This window comes from Bos grunniens, chromosome 16 (genome assembly GCF_055505025.1).
Source record: "Bos grunniens cultivar Pamir isolate PY7600 chromosome 16, Bosgru_T2T1.0, whole genome shotgun sequence".
NCBI lineage: Eukaryota > Metazoa > Chordata > Mammalia > Artiodactyla > Bovidae > Bos > Bos grunniens.
In genome coordinates, this window is record NC_141180.1 from 49,636,301 (window position 1) to 49,660,739 (window position 24,439).

Here is a 24,439-nt window from a genome sequence, read left to right on the forward strand (position 1 = left end):
GGGATTATATCATACTCTTAAGTTTTATTGAATTTTGATGTTTACTAAAAATCTTAAGGTTCTTTCACAGATTCTGCTGTCAAACTTTATATATATTTATACACTTGAACTTTTTGGCCCAAACAGAAGATGTGAGATACCCTCTTGTTGAATTTCATGTTCATCTCAGGCATCATTGCATCATTCAAACCTTCAAAGATCTTTTGAGCTCTTGATTTTGTCATCCCACCTCTGCCACCCTTCCAGTCTAAATATTTTTGAGAATCTGATGAACCTGTGCCCCGCATCCTCAGACAAAGTGCTGAAGCAAAGTGGAAGAGGACTGGTCTGGGAACAGAGCACCCCACCGTGACAGCGATCCACTAAGCATCAGTTCTGCAGTTTGGCTCTTCAACCATTTAATGAGACGTCTGGTCACTCTAGCATCTAGCATAAATCTCTTGGTTACTTTTTTTTAAATCAAATCTCTTTCTGAAGTCCACATACAAACTTTACCAAAGAAAGCCATGACTCTGCGGACTCACCCGCTCTTAAGGAACCCCTGCAGCATCCTGGTGATCACAGCTTCCTTTCCATTCCTTTGGTCACCAGCTCAAGGTCACCAGTAAACTGCTAACAACAAACAAAAACCCACTGGACTATAGATTTTAGGAATTACTTATTTCACCTTTAAAAAATAGGAACATTTGTCTAACTGCCTCTCCTGCTCTTTTACAACTCTTTAAAGAACACTGTACTTTGGAAACCTCATTTATAGATTTTCTTAGTGCCTGGGATATAATTTATCTGATGATGTTTTGCAATCTTTCTTTTTTAATCTACCTTAGTCTCTTTCTCCTTACCTTGTGGTTTCCTTTTGTCACATTTTTGCTCAAGCTAATTCCACTACTAGAAGTGGCTCCCTCTCAGCCTCTGCCTATATAAACCCTGTCCCTGATCTGGGCTACTTTTCACACAGTATAACATCGGTGGAGCTTTCCCAGAGGACCTCCATCATAAACGGTCTCTCCTTACTCTAAAATGTGACCCACTCACAGTCCTTACTACTTATGCCAAGAAAATGTACTGTGCAGCATGGCTGACTACCACTGTAGTCATGGCTGACTACAGTCATTAAATTATAAGGATTTAAAGTTATACATTATAGAGATGGAGGTCATGGGAGGAAGGGAATCCAGAAATCTGTTACCGTGTACATAAGTAAAGAGAGTACTCCATACTATCCTACTAATCCTAGCTATAAATTTTGATTTTCAAAAATTGACCTTACCACAATCTTCCCTCACCATTACTGAAATTGTTGGCTGGGGACAGGGATGCAGCCTGTGATTGTGGAACAGAGTGAAGCTCTCTGGCTCACGGAGAGGTAAAACCCTGGACTTGAATTTATTAATGCCAGGCTCCAACCAGTAAGGAAGCAATCCTGTAAACAGCTCAGTCCGTAGGTAAAAGGATACTCCAATGTGCCTTCAGGTCTTCAATTTTTTTCAGGGATTCCTGGACTTCCTTCCATACCTGCTCATCACCAGTCAGCATATCAGCATCCTGTTCAGGCCACATGAAAAGAACAGAGGAAGACAAATTCCTCGATTAAAAAAATGGGCAAGAATAGACATTTCTCCAAAGATGATATTCAAATGACCAATGAGCACATGAAAAGATGCTCAACATTATTAGCCAATGGGGAAATGCAAATCAAAACCATAAGGAGATATCACTTTGCACCTACTAGGATGGTTATAATAAAAAAGATAATAAAATGTTGGTAAGGTTGTGGAGAAATTGGAATCCTCATACATTACTGGTAGGAAAGTAAAATAGTGTAGCCACTTTGGAAAACAGTCTGGCAGTTACTCTAAAAGTTAAACAGAGTTATTATATAACAATTCCACTCCTTCCATATATGTCCAAGAGAAATGAAAATATATGTTCATACAAAACTTATGCATAAATGTTCACCATTACATCATTCATAGTAACAAACAAAGTGGAAACAATCCAAATACCATCAACTGATGAATGGGTAAATAAAATGTGGCATAGTTACACAATGCAATGCTGGTTGACAATAAAAAGAACTGAAGTACAACATGTACAGCATAGATAAACATGAAGAACATGATGCTAAGTGAAAGAATTCACTAACAACCACATATTATATGATTTCACCAATATGAAATGCTCAGAACAGATAAATCCATACAGTTAAGTAGATTAGCAAAAGGCTAGGGCAGGAGGGTGGTAAGTACACAGAATTGAGGAGGGACTGCTAATGATTTTTTAGGGGTGATGAAAATGTTTAAAAGCAATCCTGGCAATAGTTTTAATCATTTTCTGATGTGATGAAAAGCTACAAATCGTTACACAAAAAGCTATCAAATTGTACACTGTAACTGAATTGTATCCTACGTGAATTATGTCTCAGTAAAGTCTACATACATTCATAAATGTATGTATGAATGTATTCCTTGGTGGCGCTAGTGGTAAAGAACTTGTGTGCCAGTGCAGGAGATAAAGGAGACTCGGGTTCAATCCCTGGGTTGGGAAGATCCCCTGGAGGTGGCCATGGCAACCCACTCCAGCATTCTTGCCTGGAGAATCCCTTGGACAGAGGAGCCTGGTTGGCTACAGTCCATAAGTTCACAAAGAGTCAGATCGGACTGAAGCACCTTAGTGCACACGCATGTATGTATTTATCAGGAGAGAGAACAGAGGCAAGAGCAAAAATCATTTGTCAGGAGACCCATGAATAACACTTTAATCAAATATTGAGTCATCAATCAGAATGAGGATAGGGAAAAGATGACTACAATTATACCCACGTGAACCAATTTGATTACTACAAAAACTAAAAAAAAGTAATAATAATTTAAAAAGTAATTCCGAACTTCACAGGTGTCTCAGTGGTAAAGAATCCACCTGCAATGCAGGAGCTGTGGGTTGGATCCCTGATCAGGGAAGATGATCCCACATGCCTCGGAACAACTGAACTATTGCGCCTGTGCTCTAGGGCCCGGGAGCTGCAAGTACTAAAGCCCGAGTGCCCTAGAGCCCTGCTCCACCACAAGACAAGCCACTGCAATGAGAAGCCTGAGTACCACGACTGAAGCTCCCACATGCTGCACGCAGCTGGGGAAAACTTTATGAAGCAACAGAGCCCTGGCCCAGCCAAAAATAAACTAAAGTATTTTTAAAAAGGCAATTCAAAACGAAAGTAGGAGCTACCATTCATTCATTGTCCATCCTCCTACTGGGTCCTCTATTTTTCCTATACGTCTACATTTTAAGAGCTCAGCCACATGTGGCTGTGGCTCCCACACTGGGCAGTACAGATATATTAGAACAATTTTGTCATCACAGAAAGTTCTACTGGATGGTGCTGCTTTAAGGAACACGTGTACACCCATGGTGGATTCATGTTGATGTATGGCAAAATCAAGACAATACTGTAAAGTAATTAGCCTCTAATTAAAATAAATAAATTTAAATTAAAAAAATAAAAATAAAGAGGTTAATCAAAGGGTAAGAAAATCTGGGGCACTTCCCTGGAGGTCCAGTGGCTAAGACTCTGCACTCCCAATGCAAAGGGCCTGGGTTCGATCCCTGGATCAGAAACTAGATTCCACATGCCAAGACTAAAGATCCCACAATGAAGACCAAAGATCCCATGTGCTACAGTGAAGACCTGGGGCAGCCAAACAAGTTAATCAAAAAGGTAAGAAATTCTCAGACTCTACTCAAATCCAGGTATTCCATATCCACTAGATTCTCAGTGGGGGTCAGGGAGAAGAACAAATTCTAGGAAGTTATAGCAAATCACAGCCACTGTGGGGTGATGGTTAAACTGAAGGAGGGCAGACTTTTTCCAACTCTACGTATGTCCCTAGAGATTCTTACGTACCTTCTAGGGAAGGTTTATATCGACAGAATGACCCCTGTGAGAATCACTGCCTGAGTTGTGTTACTAGTGGGAAGATACAAGTCACTCGGGTGTGAGGGCAGGGGGAAAAAAAAAGAGGGCTACCAGGTACCACAGAAAAGAGATCTCAAGTACAAAGAGAAGCAGAGGGGCTATGTATGAGGAAATGTGTGTGTGTGTGTGTGTGTGTGTGTGAGAGAGTGTGTCTGTGAACAGGGCTTTATGAGTCTCTCTATATATGTGCTCTACACATGTGTGAAATGACAGGATGGTTTTTAAAAATGGACTCTGCTTTGTTTAGGAGATTCTAAATAAGAACCTAGCTTTCTGTATGTACAGGAGGGAAATAAAAACTCAATTGCTTTTAAAGAGGTAAACATCAATCTCCCTCCAAATACTTGCTCTAAGTCCATCTTCATCTCCTGAAGCCTCAGTTCCAACACATGACTCCAGAGCCCTGAGTAACTTCCCAGTGCCTCCCATATAAGACCACATATTAAATCTTGACAACCATGACCATTCTTGATTAAATTTTTGTTTTCTATTTCACTACTGGCAGTGAAACCTTAGGCTCTAAGCAAAATGTCTCACTTGTTAGTCCTTATGGTAGGGAGAAAAATGGATCCCCAAAGAAGTCCACATCCTGATCCTCTGAACCTGTGAATATGTTAGCTTACATGGCAAACAGGAATTAAGTTGCAAGCTGACTTTAAAGAAATCATCCTGGCCCACCCAGGTGGAGCCAGTGGAATCACAAGGGTCTTTAAAAGTGGAAAGAGGCAAAAGAGGTCAGAGCAATGCAATGTGAGGAGGACTCAACCTGCCTTTGCTGGCCTGGAAGATGGAGGAAGGGCCCCTCAGGTCAAGGAGTACAGGCAGCTTCCAGAAGTTGGAGGTCAGGGAAACGGATTGTAGCTTGGAGCCTCCAGAAAGAGGGTAGCCCTGCCAAGACCTTGATTTTAGCCAAATGAGGCTCATGTCAGGCTTCTGATCCATAGACTATAAATAAGAAGTTTGTGCTAAGTCACTAATTTTATGACAATTTGTTAGAGCAGCCACAGGAAATGAATACAGTCCACGACATACTTCTGCTTTTGTGACCACTGGAGTTTGGCACATGCCCTCCCAGTGCCTGTGAGGGTCCTAAGTTGCATCAGTAGTGCTGGACTCTTTGCAACGCTATGGACTGTAGCCCAGCAGGCTCCTCTGTCCATGGGATCCTCCAGGCAAGAATACTGGAGTGGGTTGTTATGCCCTCCTCCAGGGGATCTTCCTGACCCAACATCTCTTGTACCACCTACATTGGCAGGCAGGTTCCTTACCACTAGTGCCACCTGGGAAGCCCACCCTCTCAGTATCTGAAGGTAATTAATTTGATCACTCACCTATTCAATTAGTATCTACTGAGTGCTGTAGGCATTGCTCTAGGATAGAGAAGTAAATCTGATTTTGGTGTTGACCATTTGGTGATGTCCATGTGTATAGCCTTCTCTTGCGTTGTTGGAAGAGGGTGTTTGCTATGACCAGTGTGTTCACTTGGCAAAACTCTATTAGCTTTTTGCCCTGCTTCATTTTGTACTCCAAGGCCAAATTTGCCTGTTACTCCAGGTGTTTCTTGACTTCCTACTTTTGCATTCCAGTCCCCTATAATGAAAAGGACATCTTTTTTGGGCGTTAGTTTCAAAAGGTCTTGTAGGTCTTCATAAAACTATTCAACTTCAGCTTCTTCAGCATTACTGTTTGGGGCATAGACTTGGATTACTGTGATATTGAATGGTTTGCCTTGGAAATGAACAGAGATCATTCTGTCATTTTTGAGATTGCATCCAAGTACTGCATTTCAGACTCTTCTTGACTATGATGGCTACTCCATCATAGACTTCACCAGATGGACATCATAGACATCACCACATGGACATCGCCAGATGGTCAACACCAAAATTAGACTGATTATATCCTTTGCAGCCAAAGATGGAGAAGCTCTATATAATCAGCAAAAACAAGACTGGGAGCTGACTGTGGCTCAGATCATGAACTCCTTATTGCCAAATTCAGACTGAAATTGAACAAAGTGGGGAAAACCACTAGACCATTCAGGTATGACCTAAATCAAATCCCTTATGATTATACAGTGAAAGTGAGAAATAGATTTAAGGAACTAGATCTGATAGAGTGCCTGATGAACTATGGACGGAGGTTCGTGACATTGTATAGGAGACAGAAATCAAGACCATCCCCAAGAAAACAAAATGCAAAAAAGCAAAATGGCTGTCTGAGGAGGCCTTACAAATAGCTGTGAGAAGAAGGGAAGTGAAAACCAAAGGAGAAAAGGAAAGATATACCCATTTGAATGCAGAGTTCCAAAGAATAGCATAGAGAGATAAGAAAGCCTTCCTAAGTGAACAATGCAAAGAAATGGAGGAAAACAATAGAATGGGAAAGACTAGAGATCTCTTCAAGAAAATTAGAGATACCAAGGGAATATTTCATGCAAAGATGGGCTCAATAAAGGACAGAAATGGTACGGACCTAACAGAAGCAGAAGACATGAAGAAGTGGCAAGAATACACAGAAGAACTGTACAAAAAAGATCTTCAGGACCCAAATAATCAATGATTGTGTGATCACTCACCTAGAGTTAGACATCCTGGAATGTGAAGTCAAGTGGGCCTTAGGAAGCATCACTACGAACAAAGTTAGTGGAGGTGATGGAATTCCAGTTGAGCTATTTCAGATCTAAAAGATGATGCTGTGAAAGTGCTGCTCTCAATATGCTAGCAAACGTGGAAAACTCAGCAGTGGCCACAGGACTGGAAAAGGTCAGTTTTCATTCCAATCCCAAAGAAAGGCAATGCCAAAGAATGCTCAAACTACAGCACAATTGTACTCATTTCACACGCTAGTAAAGTAATGCTCAAAATTCTCCAAGCCAGGCTTCAGCAATATGTGAACCATGAACTTCCTGATGTTCAAGCTGGATTTAGGCAGAGGAACCAGAGATCAAATTACCAACATCTGCTGGATCATCGAAAAAGCAAGAGAGTTCCAGAAAAACATCTATTTCTGCTTTATTGACTACGCCAAGCCTTTGACTGTGTGGATCACAATAAACTGTGGAAAATTCTTCAAGAGATGGGAATACCAGACCACCTGACCTGTCTCTTGAGAAACCTATATGCAGGTCAGGAAGCAACAGTCAGAAGTGGACATGGAACAACAGACTGGTTCCAAATAGGAAGAGGAGTACGTCAAGGCTGTATATTATCACCCTGCTTATTTAACTCTTATGTAGAGTACATCATGAGAAACGCTGGGCTGGATGAAGCACAAGCTGGAATCAAGATTGCCGGGAGAAATATCAATAACCTCTGATATGCAGATGACACCACCCTAATGGCAGACAGTGAAGAAGAACTAAAGAGCCTCTTGATGAAAGTGAAAGAGGAGAGTGAAAAAAGTTGGCTTAAAGCTCAACATTCAGAAAACGAAGATCGTGGCATCTGGTCCCACCACTTCATGGGAAATAGATGGGGAAACAGTGGAAACAGTGGCTGATTTTATTTTTCTGGGCTCCAAAATCACTGCAGATGGTGACTGCAGCCATGAAATTAAAAGATGCTTACTCCTTGGAAGAAAAGTTATGACCAACCTAGACAGCATATTAAAAAGTAGAGACATTACTTTGTCAACAAAGGCCCATCTAGTCAAGGCTAGGTTTTTCCAGTGGTCACGTATGGATGTGAGAGTTGGACTATAAAGAAAGCTGAGCACTGAAGAATTGATGCTTTTGAACTGTGGTGTTGGAGAAGACTCTTGAGAGTCCCTTGGACTGCAAGGAGATCCAACCAGTCCATCCTAAAGGAGATCAGTCCTGGGTGTTAATTGGAAGGACTGATGTTGAAGCTGAAACTCCAATACTTTGGCCACCTGATGCAAAGAGCTGACTCATTTGAAAAGACCCTGATGCTGGGAAAGATTGAGGGCGGGAGAAGGGGACACCAGAGGATGAGATGGTTGGATGGCATCACCAACTCAATGGACATGAGTTTGGGTAAACTTCAGGAGTTGGTGATTGACAGTGAGGCCTGGCTTGCTGCGGTTCATGGGGTCGCAAAGAGTCGGACATAACTGAGTGACTGAACTGACTGAGAAAAGTAAAAGACATTAGACAATCACAGTGTTTACAATGAGGAGGGAGGAGGAGCTCTGTGTATGACAGAATATACACACACACGTAAAAAATATATTTGTCAGAAAGAGAAACAAACAGGAAAGAGGGAAGGGGAACACTGGTCCCAGGGAGTTTAGGGTGATCAGGAAAGGCATTGCTGAGATGACTCATGAGTGGAGGAGGAGGTGAGGAGCAGAGACAAGAATTCTAGGGACAGTGAACAGTGAGTCCCACAGTACAGACGCAGGTGAGGCCTGAATGTTCCAGGAGCGACAGGAGGCCAGTGCAGTTACAGTTCCTGGGCCGTCATTTGTGTGCATGTCACATCATCCTCATTTCAAAGATAAGTGAAAGTGTCAGTTGCTCAGGCAAGTTGGACTCTTTGTGACCCCATGGACTGTAGTCCGCCAGGCTCCTGTGTCCATGGGATTTCCCAGGCAAGAACACTGGAGTGAGTTGCCATTTCCTTCTCCAGGGGATCTTCCCGACCCAGGAATTGAACCCGGGTTTCCCTATATTGCAGGCAGGTTCTTTACCTCTTTGATTCTCCCAAATACCTAGCACAGAACCCTGTATGGAACAAAAGCTTACTTAAACTTTATCTGCAGAATGGCTCTGGAAGGAGAAAACGAACATTTATATGATAACAATCGGAATAGCTCTTACATGTCTTTTTTATTCCTCTCACCATCCCTATAGGGCATCAATACCTATAATTTACACAGGTGGCACAAGATAGTCCTAAAGCTTAAGTAACCACTACAAATGTCCCTTCTACATCGAATTGCCAGAGGTAAGGTTCAAATCCAAGTCTGGCTGGCTCCAGAGCCCATGCTCTTTCCACCATCTTCATGTTTAATTTGAATTTGCTGTTTTCCTAGGCTTGCTTAAAAGGTGAAACTCATGTCTGTGAGACAGTAAGTTGAACATATATTCAACTCACTCAATTTAATTTAATTGATCATAGATCAAGTCCTATGATCTTCCTAGTCTTAGCACTTGGAAAAGGCAATGGACTCCTCCAGCATGGAACCCACAGTGGGAGCTATTCTTTCACCAAGCAGAGTGAGACCATGGCCCAAGGCAGAACAATCTCACATGGGAATTATATTCGCAACTAAATCCCCACCATTATCTGATTAACTGTTCTTTGGGTTGAGCCTTTGGCTTTATTTACTTAATAGAAGAGCAGGCAAGCTTGGAAATTGTTTCCAAACATTCAGAAACAATAGCCCTAGGGAGCGCTATATATTGGAGCTAGACATTCACTAACAGCTAACCATCCACACCTGGAGTGTTTCACCATGGTGACAATCTCCACTTTCAGGTTCCCAACTGCCATGCCCTGACCCTCCCAATTCCATTCTCCCATAACTGCCCCTAAAATGGGGCCAGTCAGGAGGAGACCATTCAAAGGGGTGTGTGTGCGTGTATGTGTGTAACATATATACACAGAGAGACTACTTAGGGAAGTGGAACTTAAATCTTCTCCTTTTTCAATTTGCAAATAGGGGTAAATTAGTGTGCTCTTTTCCCAGCCCCTGAGATATGAAATTAGTAAATTTATTTCATCATTTCTTATCCAAATGTATCAAAGATGTTTGCTGTCATTTAGGAAAAAAAAAGTTTTAATTCTTTTTCAAATTTCAGCTTTACCTTGTAAAAGGGGCTTGAATGAATGAGTCCTGAAATTTGTTTTCAGTGGTGTGAGAATATTTTATATATAAAATATATATTATATTATACATTATATATGTGTGTGTGTGTTTTAAAATCAAATGTAGTATTGCTGAGTGTTCTACAAATGATCAACATAACTCAGACTATAAGCAGAAGGACTCTGAAGAAGGTTCTCTCTGCTGGGAAGTGATGAAGAAAATTCAGAACGTGTAGGTTCCAGCCCCAACAGCACCCCTGTGTGTCCCTGTGACAGCCTCCTTTGTCTGCCCCCAGCTTCCTCACCAGTAAAACAAGAAGCTGGTCTCATGACCACCCGACCACTTTAGAGCCTAGAGCACTGCAGAGCTAGTTAGGCTCTTCTGGTGACCACTCCCCCACACAGCTCCAGAAGAGTCCTTAAAAAGCGACTCCATTTTAAACAATAAAAACATGGAAATAGTTCATCTAAGGCAGGACTGTGCCAGCTGTTCTCAGAATCTGGGTGGGAATGAATCTCCTGAATTTCTCCCTTCAACTACTCAAGCTCCTCTATCTGCCCCTGCCCTCTCAGCGGCCAGGTACAAACTCCTCCACAATTTGAATTATTGCTCTTGATATTTGATTCTTTCTCATTCATTCCCATTCTTTTCTCTCCCAGCCCCATCCCAAATCTGACCCATCCCCTGGCTCCATCTTACTGCCAGTACACCTACTCTTCCAAGTGGAATCTTTGCCCTTTGGATTCTGTCAGGACTAGGATTGGAGTTTTCTGCTCTTTCCTTGCCACTTCCCAGTTGGCGCTAGTGGTAAAGAACCCATCTGCCAATGCACGAGACATTAGAGATGTGGGTTTGATTGAAGTCAGGAAGATCTCCGGAGAAGAAAATGGCAACCCACTCCAGTATGCTTGCCTGGAGAATCCCATGGCGGACTACAGTCCATGGGGTTGCAAAGAGTCTTAGATTGCCATTTCCATTCATTTCTCCAGCTTTCTTCCCATTTGTCCTTTAGGAGACAGTCTCAAATGTTCTTAGTTAGGAAATCTTGTCTATCCACCCTCTGAGGCAGCCCAGCCCTCCTGAAGCATCATAGCCGCTCTGCAAACCTCTCTTTAAAAAAAAAATAATAATAATAATAATTTTGTTTATTTATTCATTTATTTATTTTTGGCTGCGCTGGGTCTGTATTGCTGTGCCGGCTTTCTCTAGTTGCGGCAAGCCGAGGTTATTCTCTCCTGGTGTGCAGGCTTCTCATTGCAGTGACCTCTCTTGTGGAGGATGGGCTCCAGGGCGTGTAGGCTCGGTAGTTGTGGCCCCACCCCACCGGGGTTAGCTGCCTTGTGGCATTTGAGATCTTCCTGGTTCATAGATCAAACTTATGCCTCCTGCACTGGCAGGCGGATTCTTTACCACTGAGCCACCAGGGAAACCGTGCAAACCTCTCTCTTAGTGCCAAGGTGTCATTAATGATCTAATGTTTCCTCAGTTAGCTCAGAACTCCTTGAGGGACCTGGACCTAATCATATCTATTCCCCGTGCCATCGAGTTATTCAGTAAGTGTCTGGTGACAGAGTAAATGAATGCAGAGAGAGGAAACATCTACAATCCACAGGTAACAGTATTAGAAGAATAAAATAACTTGGACTTCCTTGGTGATCCAGTGGTTACGAATCAACATGGGTTCGATCCCCAGTCTGAGAAGATCCCTCATGCTGTGGGGCAACTAAGCCCACTTGCATCACAACTACTGAGCCTGCGCCCTAGAGTCTGGGCTCCACAACGAGAGAAGCCACAGCAATGAGAAGCCTGCGTGCCACAGCTAGAGAGCTGCCCCTGCTCGCCACAGCTAGAGAAAGCCCGAGAACAGCTGCGAAGACCCAGCACAGCCAAAAATGAATAAATACATTTTTTTAAACTACAAAAATAAAAGAACAAAATACCTTAATTCTGCAACAACAAGGACAATCTCAGCCGAGGAAACAGAAGATTATTCTCTTTCCTCCGTATTTCTATCTTGACTTATTTCTAATACTACTATGTCACAGTTATGTTGGAAAATGGCATGTTCTTACTGGAACTGTTGGTATTTACCAAATGACTAGATATCCGTCTAGAACCTAAAGGTGACCTCTACCCCAGCATACGGAATTCCACACAGGCTCACGACCTGTGTTCCCAGACAGCAGCATCAAGACTGTTTCCAAGCGAGCTCTGTTGACTCCCCTGGCTTCTACCTCCAACATCACCCCGAGCCTCCTGCCACTCAGTTGGCAGACAGGCCCCTGCCCTCAACTATCCATGGATGGATCAGCAAAGCCATCCAATTTCCCCCATGCAAAGCTGCTCAACAAATAAAAGTTTTTCCCTTAAGAGTAAAAAATAGGTACCAGATGATACGAGACAATCCACTACATCAAAGGGTGTCAGTCCACACAGTTGCATTCGGTTGGCCAAATGCTTCCTCTGGGTTTCAGGGTAGGCAGCATCCCTGCCAGCTGCCAGTGGTCCCCGATAGATTTGGAAATCTGAGTCTCTTTAATAGAGTAAAGCTGGAATCCAGCAGGACTGGTTGAGCACATCCTTGGGGAAGTGGCCAGTGGCTCTATCAGGTTCAAACATCAGAGGCAGCCATCCAGACCTACTCTGCATCTGGAACACTTACACAGATGTGTTCACTTGGCTCACAAGCATTTGATGTTGAAACTCTTGCACTGGGTTAATTTCAGATGGTTCACATTAAGAGGAAAAGGAGAAAGGCAATCTGCTTCTCTGTACTTCCTGTTATCCAATCCTCATGCAAACTCTAATTAGATTGGATTGAAGAGAGATGAGTACAGGATGGGCAATAAAATTACTGAACACATAAACTTTTCCAGTAATTCAATAATTCTAGCGTCTTAAAAGAAGAAGTTTTTTGTGGTCTGTTTTGTTTCTACAGCAAAATGAGGCTCAAATATAGTGTCTGCACTTAGGAGAGAAATTGGAAAGTCCTGAAATCAAAATTATGGGAGAAACAAAGTTTAATTTGCAGTGCTTTTTACTGAGGTCCTCTGGTTCATAAATAATATACTGAGACTAATAGATTAATATGGGCTTCCCTGGTGGTTCAAATGGTAGAGTCCAAGTGCAATATGGGAGACCTGCATTCAATATCTGGGTTGGGAAGATCCCCTGGAAAAGGGAACAGCTACCCATGCCAGTATTCTGGCCTGGAAAATTCCATGGACAGATAAGGCTGGCTGGGTACAGTCCATGGGGTTGCAAAGAGTCAGACACAACTGAGCAAGTTTCACTCACTCACTCACTCACTCAATAGATTAATATACAACATCATTCAAAATCTTTATGATCCACAGGAAACAGCTCTACAGGAACCAATTTCCACCTCTTTAAAAAAAAAAAAACAAACTGAAAACATTTCAGATTTAACTTGAGGGGAAAAATAGCTCTTTCATAAAGTGGAAACATGGTTAAAAATAGAGCATTCACTCTTATTCATATCAACCACAAACCAGTCAGTGGGCATTATGGACAGAGAAGAAGAAAAAGAATGTTCTCTCAGTGAAGCATGCTCAACTTGCAGAATGTTCTAATTAGCAATTAACAAGCAACGGTACACAATAATTAGAACTTAGTGAAAGGAACACTGGATTTAGTCCTAAAATGAATTTCACTCCATAGCTGAGTGATATTGGCAAGATATTTAATCTAGCTAAAGCTAAGTTTTTCAGTGGTAACAATCCTGAGTGGATACACATTCTAACCTTTACTAGATGCACTAATGTCATGAATGGCATCATGCCCTGAGTTTTCACTTCCCATCCTAGAAATCAGGGGTCTGACTGGAGTCTGTTTTGTTGGTGGGAGGGAGAAAAAGTCTCACCCTCATGAAGGAGGGAGAAAATTACAATGTAATCAAGAACCACTGGGCTCACCCCCACATCTCTGTGTATTTCATTCCCTCTGCCTGGAAGACTCTTCCTCAACTGAGTCATCCAGACAAACTCCTCTCATGCATCAAGAACCTATGCCCTCCACAGGCACAATCCCCTGTATATCTTCCACTGGGTTCCGTGCTAACTGTAGCTACAGGTCACACTGATGCATATGAAAAGGATGTCATTCAGATATGCATGGAGAACAATCACCTTGCAAAGTTTCTTTCTTTCATCTTCTTCATAAAATGCTGAAATCTCAGTGCCTGCAAGGGATGTGCACCAAGAATCTACAGCCAGGCTCGAAACTCTGCATCTCCAAGAGCCTGACCGAAGCTCTAGCCTCCTGCCCCCTTGTGGCCCCCAAGCTGGCTGACCCCAGAAGAGAGGTCTTCTTCTCAGGTTGGCAGGCCTCCTCCAGATAGCCAGTCCTGTCACTGGCTTGGATCCAGGTGAGGAGCATTTGGGCAACTAGGAGCACTAAGCCCAGTCCAAACAAGCGCTGATGCTGAAGAGAAGGTTCATGAGACCACCTGGGCCCACGGCAGCGCCGTCCACTTCACCTCCACTGATCCTGTTCCCACTGCTGCTGTCAGCATTTGCCAATGCCTGTTTCATTCGATTTGCCATAACTCTACTGCAGCTACAGATTTCCACAAGGCCATACACTGCGACCAACTGCAAGGTCAAGGTTACACGTACAGGAACACAGAGTTGCCAGAAGGAAGGGGCATGCCCCTTCAGGGCTTCTAGGAAAGTGATCAAAGCCTTGAGTGTGACTAAGAACCACTGGCCTTTCCCAGCTGTGACCTTAACAGCTCCCCTCCCTCTGTGCTCGGTGTTCCCACCACTGCGACTAAAACTCCTTCTCCGAGAATTAAACTCATTTGCTTATATAAAATCATGTCAATTTACAGAAAATAAAAAAACAGCATCCACACACTTGGGGGAGTTTGAAAGCCTACCTATGTCAGTGGTGCTTGCTGGAAATCTGCCTTTAATGACACCATGTGTGAAAAACTGGCTTCCCAGGGGGCACAGTGGAAAAGAATCCACCTGCCAATGCAGGAGACGCAAGAGCCATGGGTTTCATCCCTGGTTCAGGAAGATTCCATGAAGAAGGAAATAGCAACCCACTCCAGTATTCTTGCCTGGAAAATTTTGTGGACAGAGGAGCCTGGAGGGCTGAGTCCATGGGGTCGCAAAGAGTCGGACAGGACTGAGCACGCGTGTATGCACATGTGAAAAACTAGCATGACTAGCTGATATGCAAAGGCAAGTAAAGATTGCATGAAGACACTGAAGTAGCAGACACCTCTCCCACAAAAAAGACACGTTCTTGAGAGTATATAATGGGGTTATCTGAAGCAGAAGGCTACTGGCTCTGTTTGCAAAAGCACACTTAAGCAGAATTTGTTGCAATTCCTAGCAGAGTCCTGCCAATCCTGTCATATAACCACCACAAGGAGGAAGGTTTGAGACTGGGAAAAACGCAAATTATCTTACAGGAAAAATTGTCCAAATGGCAACCCTCATTAAGGTAAAGCATACCCCCAAATCTCAGGGCAGGTGTTATTTAAGGGAGACACAAACAACAGCCCTCACCTCTGTCTGCTACACCTCCATCTCATCATTCCTTCTTTAGGAATAGCTGCTTTCACTTTCCTCTGCAAACAGAGGAAGATGCTTGAAATTGCAGCTGAACAGACCCAAGTTAAGTATAGGGGCAATGTTCTAAGAGCGGCAGTTACAATGAACTAAATGAGGCTCTTCCAAAGACAGTTATAAATAAGATGAACAATGGGCGTAAGGGAGTGTGTGACAGGCAGCACCGTGAAATGGAAACAAGGAGGCTGGAGCCCCAAGCCCAGCTCTGCTGCTGGCCAGCTGTGTACCCTGGCGGCTAACAGTGCTTCCTGGTTCAGCTTCCCCAGGTGAGAACCTGATTAAAGTTACCATGGAGATGGAAACCTATCATTCCACTCCATTAGTCACCTGTGTCTGTGGTGTCTGAAGGAAGAGACCTGAAATTCAGAAGGGTAAGACTTTGAAATTTGTGGTTGTACAACAGGTTACAAACACCTTCATCCTATTTTTTTCCTTCATTCTATTTTAAGCTGATTTTTCTCACTATAAAATATACCAGTCAGAGCAGACAAAGTATGCAGAGGACTGAGCAAAGACTAGACCCAACCCAGTAGAGCCCTCTACCAAACCCAGAACTTGACAGTGACTATTTAATCCACACATCTCCCTGAACACTTGTATGTATAATGATTAGTGTTGGGAACATTCCAAACTCACAAGAGAACATGGCATTTGCTTATCTCCTAAAGCAAGTACATCAGATTGTTTCATCTGTGATCTCAAACTGGGGGCTTCCCTGGTGGCTCAGATGGTTAAGAATCTGCCTGAAATGTGGGAGACCCTGGGTCGGGAAGATGCCCTGGAGAAGTAAATGGAAACCCACTCCAGTATTCTTGCCTGGAGAATCCCATGGACAAAGGAGCCTGGCGGGCTACAGTCCATGGGGACACAAAGAGTCAGACACGACTGACTAACTCTCAGACTTAGGGAGTAATTTAGTTGGGGCTCACACTAACAATTTCAGATAATGAGTCCTGAACAGAAGTCTAGATGTACTCTTTTAGGAGGTAATCATAAGGGCAACCAAAGGAAATGATTTAATGTGACATCAGAATCTGTCCCTTAACCCCAGTTAATGCACTTTTCATTAGTACCCCCTACCTTTTCAGAGCTGGCTTGCACAAATTCACCAATTCTTACTAACACCTTGTAAGGCAGGACTGAAATCGACAGACTGTGCCACACAGGCAGATGTTCCAAAGAAATGTCCCAATTTGAGGGGAAGAATTATCTTTAATATCTCAGTCATATTTTCAGAAATAAAGAGCCCAGAATTGCATTTGTCTCCCAGTGGAAAAAAGCCAGCGCTCCTCCAGTTCTTCTAAAATAATTCTCTTGTCTGTGAATTAATTCATAAAGAGCTCTGTTCCTGGAAGCTGGCAGGAATTGGGGTGGGGAGGGTCATTCCAGAGGGCATTACTCATAAGCTGAGGGTCTAGCAGAGAGACCACTCCTTCTAAGGTCTGGGAGAGGAGGTGACCACAGTTCAACTTTTTTTTCCCCTACCTCAAACCGACAAGAGACCCTTTACAAAATCACCAGGACCCAGATGCTCTCCCTAGCAACCGTGCCTATCTTGGAAGTGAAGTGCTGGCCGAAGTTATGGTGAGCGTTCCCTGGCATAAAAGCACACATCTGCATTTTATGTTCCAGGAAACTCCAATCTGGCCCTTGGCCAGGGGACCTTTTTATAATGTCAAAGATAAAAGCACCGGCTATGTTCGGTACCCCACCCCCACCTCCATTTTCCTGTAAGCATCTCATAAACCAAGCAGGCATTACTGTTAACAGAGCCTTCCAGACAAAAGTCTGATGGGGCTTCATAAACATTACCAGACAATGACCAGAGAGGTCCCCACTTCACAGGAAGAGAAAGAGGCACAGAAAGGGACAAGTGATCTCATGGAGGGCACGCTGGAAATCCTGGGTAAAACCGGAAACACGCTGCAGCATATACTCAGCATACTCCTGCTTCCAAAGAATACCCACTGAATCTCCTGAACCATGAGTATCTTTCAGGTGGACCCGGTTTGTGGGCAATGTCAAATCTCAATTCTGCCCCAACTAGTACAGGTATAGGTATAGTCTGAACGCTGATGTCTGATAAGGACCCTATCAAATTCTGGGTGTCCAAACGACATTTTGGGTGTATACAAGAGAACCTAATCCTCTTTTCATACCTCTTGCCCCAGGGAATGCTATGATGCCAGTTATAGAGGATTTATAAAATCATGATGTCTTAATCAGTTTTTATTTTCTTTGTGAGTCATACTCAATGGGTCAAAGTACACAGCCCCAGTTATTTTCCTTTAACATTGCTAATTTACTATTTGTTTAACTTCCTAGATTACTTGAAAGTAAGATTTTAATATTACTCAATGCTCATCATCAATTAAAATAGGTGTGGAATTCCCTTCTGGAAGTAGACAAATGTGAAATATCCCTCTTGCTCTGTACAAGTGTAGACAGAACCTCATTCAGAGAGTTCTCAGAGACTTCTCATTCACACGTGAGGGAACCTGCTTTTCATCACCAGTGGGAGATGACTCTGTGGGACATGCCAGTTTTATATCTATCAGGGGCTTTAGTTCACTCTAGGCATCTACAGGGGCTTCTCAGGTGGCTCAACAATAAAGGATTCTGCCTGCCGATGAAGGAGCCTCAGGTTCAATCCCTGGGTCAGGAAGATCCCCTAGAGGAAGAAATGGCAACTCACACCAGTATTATTGCCTGGGAAACCCCACGAATAGAGGAGCCTGGTGGGCTACAGTCCACGGGGTAACAAAAGAATCGGACACAACTAAGCGACTAAACTACCAACCACCAACCAAGGCATCCACAGAACGCCCACTTCCTGCCTCACTAGAAATGTGTAAGAGCAGAGGCCCCCATGCCCACGCCTGCACCAGAAGGAACGTGCTTTAAGGAATACCAAGTCTCTGACTTTGCGCCAAACTCGGACCTATTGTTCCTCCATGGGGGCAGGGATGGCAGAAGAGGAGGTGAAATAAACATGAAGTTGGACGGGGAGGAGGGGAAGCCAGTCATGGTGAGGTTTTCACATGAGCAGATAAATAACCTTTCTTTGCTCCAACTACAATTCAGCCAAGAAACCAACACACATTTGTTTAACCTCCAGGAAGACCAGTGACACTTCTGTCATCTAGGTTTCATGATGCTCATAACAGATATTAGAACCACTTTCCCATGTCTCCACTCCCATTTTTAATGTGTTTTCATTTTACAACAAAGCACCTATAGTCTTGATAATGAGGGCACATTCATCATTAAACTATTGGGAAACTGTAAGCTTGTAAAATTTTTGATAATCATTTAAGTTCACATTTGCTGTACCCATTTCTATTCGTACCATGGCACCACTTCCCCATCCTGAACAAAATCTGAGAGCGTGATGCTAAAGTAGCTGTTGAGCATTTCCCAACAGGAAACAGAACTACAGAATCGACCTTACACAGCTAGCATCAGGACTAAACAAAATACAGGGCGTGTAAAGTGCTCAGCATGGCAACCGCCTCACAGTAACTGCTAAACAGACACACACACAAGCTGTATCATAACAGAAGGTGGACAAGAGCAGACAACCCCAGGACAGTCCCAGAGAGGAGCAGTCACCCAGGAGACCGTAAGGAAGGGAGTGCTGAATGACTGCGGCTTTCAGGAAAGGTTCTGGGCTCAGTGAGCAGGAAGCAAGCACGAAGGGATTTACAGCTTGGGGTGAGTGGTATGAGATCAACAGATAACACAGAGAACAGAGCTACATGATTCTAAGGTTTCTCCCCCTTTCGTTTCTCCCCAGAGAAATTATTCTCAAACAGGACAGAGCAGAACAAGGTATCTTAAGGAAAGTTCTTACGTTTAATTCCAGGTGAACTAATATCCAGGGTAGTCAAAGAACTTTGCAGAGACAGCATGAAACAATTATTATTCCTCTGATGAACTGGAGGAAAGGGAGTGGCAGCAGAAGCCCAAAGCGGTGGCATAAGAGGTCCCAAGAAAACACAAGCAAAAATAAAAGTGTGCATAATACACACATAAGCCCCCTCCCATCAGGTAACTCAGTGTCTTTCTTTGGCTAATGCTTACTGAGACTTCAAAGGATAAAGTAGTATTCCTGAGTATACCAGCAGGGGAACAGGAAGAACAAACCTTGCAGTCTGCACTCATCTCCTCACAGAGGCTGTACAAGCACACAGGGTGAACATTACTAATAACATATATTTCTACTTCAACAAGTATTTAGGTCTTTCATGATGTTCTGAGGGCAAGGTAATAAAAAGCTGAGATCTATGCTACAAAATAGTGCTTGCCATTAATAACACCGTACTGTACACTTAAAATTTGCTAAGAAGGTAGCTCTCATGTTGTGTTCTTTCACAAAAGCTTAATAAGTGTAGTAAAAGGAAAGTTTTGGAGGTGACGGACATGTTTATAGCATAGATTGTGGTGACTGTTTCACTGGTGTGTACTTATCTCTAGATCCATTCAGTTGTATGCAGTAAATATGTACAGCTTTTTGCATGTCAATCATACTTCAATAGACCGATTTTTTTTTTTTTTTAAGAAAACATAATGCAATCTGGTTAGGATGAGAATGCATGTATAGATTCCAGTCTGACTGACCAATCAACCATGTTTTAGGACTAAATGAAGTCAACCTTGGACCACTCATTGGTAGGAATTCTTTTCCTTATTTTACACATAAGGCTGAATTTCAGAGATCTGGCTAGCTGCAGGGGAAAAAATGCCAATTACATTTATTGAGATTTATGGAAAATTCCATGGACGGAGGAGCCCGTGGGGTCGCTAAGAGTCAGACACGACTGAGCAACTTCACTTTCTCTTTTCATCTTCATGCATTGGAGAAGGAAATGGCAACCCACTCCAGTGTTCTTGCCTGGAGAATCCCACAGACGGGGAAGCCGTCTATGGGGTCACACAGAGTTGGACATGACTAAAGCGACTTAGCAGCAGCATTGAACTAGTTACTTTAAGTGCTTTACCTCATTAAATCATTTCAAGAAGGTAAAAGGTAAATACCACTCAGTCCCCAATTTATAGATAAGACTGCAGCTGAGAAAGATGAAGTAACATCTTCAAGTTCAAGTAGCTAGAGAGTAATGGAGATGGAACTGATCTTCTGGTTGTTTAACTGATGGCCTGAGTGCTCTGTGCTACCCTGTACTGGGCTTAGTCCTGTTGCCCGCCAGGCTCCTCTGTCCATGGGATTCTCCAGGCCAGAATATCGGAGTGGGTTACTATGCCCTCCTCCAGGGGATCTTCCCAACCCAGGGATCGAACCAGGGTCTCCTGCATTGAAGGCAGACTCTTTACTAGCTGAGCTACCAGGAAAGCCCCCTGTACTACTCCACCTGCCTCCAATACTCTGATGGGTGGAGTAAGGATGCTATTTACTCTCTACATCCTTTTCCCAATGCAGGAGATGAAAGAGATGTGGGTTGGATCCCTGGGTAAGGAAGAGCCCCTGTAGGAGGGCATGGCAACCCACTCCAGTATTCTCACCTAGAGAATCCCGTTGACAGGGTAGCCTGGTAGGCTACAGTCCATGGGGTCAGACACAACTGAATTGATTTAGCACACATGCACTCTTGCACACGCTCCACCAAGCAGAACTAGAACTCTGATGTGAGTTTAAAAAGACAAGTTTGAATTCATGAGGTTAATTAACTTGATAATCACAGTTGCCTGGGAGTGAAACGGTCTACCCAAAGACACTGAGTGTGCTAAGATCTCCATCAAAAATGGGTTCACATTGAGTTCTATACCCACCAGCAGGAATTACCCCAAAGAGGTTCCTGCCTTGGTTGGGCAAGGCCTTTAAGGTTCTTTCTAGTCCTGGGCTTACAGGTCTCTATGAAACTACTCTCTTACACTTTGTTAATTATAAAAAACGAAGATATCCAACAGGGTAATGTGAATAATATTTATGCTCCTGCGGTTGTAAGTCATGTCTGACTCTTTGCAACCCCATGGACTGTAGCCCACCAGGCTCCTTTTTCATGGCATTTCCCAGGCAAGAATACTGGAGTGATTGCCGTTTCCTTATGCTCCTGATCAGCTTAGAAATATCACATATCTTGGTACACACCACCCTGTGTGAATAAAGTCTAGTTTCACACACGGTGGAAATGTGTGCTTTCTGAGAGGAAAGTATGCAAGGGGCTCAGACAGGGGGTCTCATGACTAGGTCACTGCAATGCACCCGGTCTTTCTGGGTGGTTTACATGCAGGTTTGTAAGCGTTGGTGTTGGGAACTGCGATAGGTCATGTTCCAATCTAGAAACTTTTGGAGGAAAATTAGGTGAGAATATTCCTTCCTGAAGCCCATCATTTACACTATTTTGAAGTTGTTTTACAAGCAAAAGTCATTTCAAAGCTTCTAATGATGCAGTTACTTGGCATATCCTGTAGAACTTCAGTTCAGTTCAGTTGCTCAGTTGTGTCTGACTCTTTGTGACCCCATGAATCGCAGCATGCCAGGCCTCCCTGTCCATCACCAACTCCCAGAGTTCACTCAGACTCATGTCCATCGAGTCAGTGATGCCATCCAGCCATCTCATCCTCTGTTGTCCCCTTCTCCTCCTGCCCCCAATCCCTCCCAGCATCAGAGTCTTTTCCAACGAGTCAACTCTTCGCATGAGGTGGCCAAAGTACTGGAGTTTCAGCTTTAGCATCATTCCTTCCAAAGAAATCCCAGGACTGATCTCCTTTAGAATGGACTGGTTGGATCTCCTTGCAGTCCAAGGGACTCGCAAGAGTCTTCTCCAACACCACAGTTCAAAAGCATCAATTCTTCGGCGCTCAGCTTTCTTCACAGTCCAACTCTCACATCCATACATGACCACAGGAAAAACCATAGCCTTGACTAAACGGACCTTTGTTAGCAAAGTAATGTCTCTGCTTTTGAATATGCTATCTAGGTTGGTCATAACTTTCCTTCCAAGGAGTAAGCGTCTTTTAATTTCATGGCTGCAGTCACCATCTGCAGTGATTTTGGAGCCCCCAAAAATAAAGACTGACATTGTTTCCACTGTTTCCCCATCTATTTCCCATGAAGTGATGGGACCAGATGCCATGATCTTAGTTTTCTGAATGTTGAGCTCAATAGCAGGCAAATAGCAGTATTTTTTTGACCAATTCATTCATGCCACACAAATATGTTACAATCGGTTGTAACTATTGCAGCAGTATACTAGGCATTGAGGACACCATGGAAAATAAGACTGATAAAGTCCTTCTGACTTTCTTAACAAGTGAGCACACAGGCAACTACAAACAATAATGATATGTAGTAATTGTGCTCTAATGGAGATAGAGAGGCATCAGGGAATAATGCGGAAGGAGGCACCTTATTTCACAGGGGAGTCAAGACTGCCTCTCCAAGGAGGGAAGGCTGAGCTGAAGAATGATGAAGAAAGAGCTGGGGAGGCACAGAGACACAGATGACTGATTCAAGCACAGGCAAGCCAGGTGCAAGGACCCCAGACAGCAAAGAGCTTGGTAAGTCGTTGCCAAGGGGTTGAAATTAGAAAGGTGAGCAGCAGAGGCCACACGGTGACCTCACCAGGATCATTCCATCTCTCCTTCCCGTGAATGGGGCGTGGATGAGAAGTCCCTCCTGAAAAACACCCCTCTGGTTTCTGCACAGAAAATAAATTCTGGAGCAGCAGGGTAGCAAGAGGCAGACCACTTAGCACACCCCTTCAGCAAGCAGTCCAGGTAGGAGAGAATGGAGCAGAAGACATCCTTAGAGTATCAGAGCTGTTACTGGAGGGAAAGAAAGAAGTGACAGTGAGCTGGTGTGGTCACACGGTCTGGACTGGCCTCACTTTGGCATGCTGGCCAGTGAACACCAGTCAGGTTGATTAGCCCAGCCCCCGGCTGCCTCAAACAGCTGCCACTAAACCTTCCGCACGTTTGCAACAAAAGTCCCCATTTATCCTCTGTATTCTCAGCGATCTTAGTCATCAGACCCTTATCTCATCTGAAAGAGAACCCATCCATAGCTTGCAGTGACTACAATAAGCCAAAAATGAATTGATCATTTTGGGTGATTGCTCTAAACCTGTTTTTAACGGGGGAAGGGAGGTGGGAGGTAGCAATGGGAAAGAGAACAAAGTTTGGAAAACCTGCAATGAGGTCTCTGAGTCAACAATTTAATGACTTAAAATAAATAAATAAATGTGCCAGCGCACCCTGGGGCCCCGTTCTTATTCAGATACACATCTGTTCGGCAATAGAATGAGGAAGTTAATTACTTTTCTATGACACGTATGTATTTTGTGAAACGCCACACTGTACCAGTTAATAATGATCTACCTTCTGTTGACACAAAATGTTTAAATTAATAAAAATCTAAATGCTATGTCTCATAGCAAAGCACACTTAATTGAAAGGCTGGATGGCGAAGAGTAGTAATTTTCCTGGGTAAAAATTATTGGGATGAGCTTACGGCAGCATGAAAAGCTCAGTCAATAGACGGACTTACGTAGGCAAACTGTTTTCAAGCGTTTATATTTTACAGAAAGAGAAGACTAAGCTTCTCTAATTGCTAACACAGGGGCACTGGGATTGTTTCAGAGAGAAACTGATAGTCAGTCACTGCCCTTAATGGACAATATCAGTGATTTTACATTTAAACCTGTCCATTCAGTCTTTAAGTTCTGAAATGACAAATGTAGAAAGGGCATCGACAATCCCTAAAAGCTTTGTTAATAACATCAGAAATCCATCTGCTCCTAAGTACAACCCTGATACCTAGATGCTAAACCAACAGCATTACGGCAACAGTTTATTTCTTCCCGACTATAAAATAGTATTTGGTTACCTCAGAACAATCCAGATAACATCTGCAGCAGGCTCCCAGCACAAAGACTAGGGGCGCACTTGAAATGAACTTGTCTTGTTCAAGCCCTGAAACCACCCAAAGAAAAGTCTGAAACCCAAGGCATCCTGTGATAATTTTGCTCTCTTCCACTTTTTCTGGGGTAAGGAACAAAATGGTCTACCACCTTTCATTTTTAAGCTGCCCCCGCCCCCCAACCCCGTCTATTTGCCACTCTATCATGCT

The 24,439-nt window shown here is 43.4% G+C and overlaps 1 protein-coding gene across 27 annotated transcripts in view; it reads right to left on the reverse strand.

Annotated features, from left to right (window-relative positions):
• SMYD3 (SET and MYND domain containing 3) overlaps positions 1–24,439 on the reverse strand; it is a 745,976-nt gene that overhangs the window by 108,084 nt on the left and 613,453 nt on the right. For all 27 annotated transcript variants that reach the window (XM_086344965.1, XM_086344955.1, XM_086344954.1 and 24 more), the window contains one exon: positions 1,458–1,545. In XM_086344965.1, the coding sequence (XP_086201091.1) occupies positions 1,458–1,545 (88 nt within the window). The remainder of the gene's footprint in view (positions 1–1,457; positions 1,546–24,439) is intronic.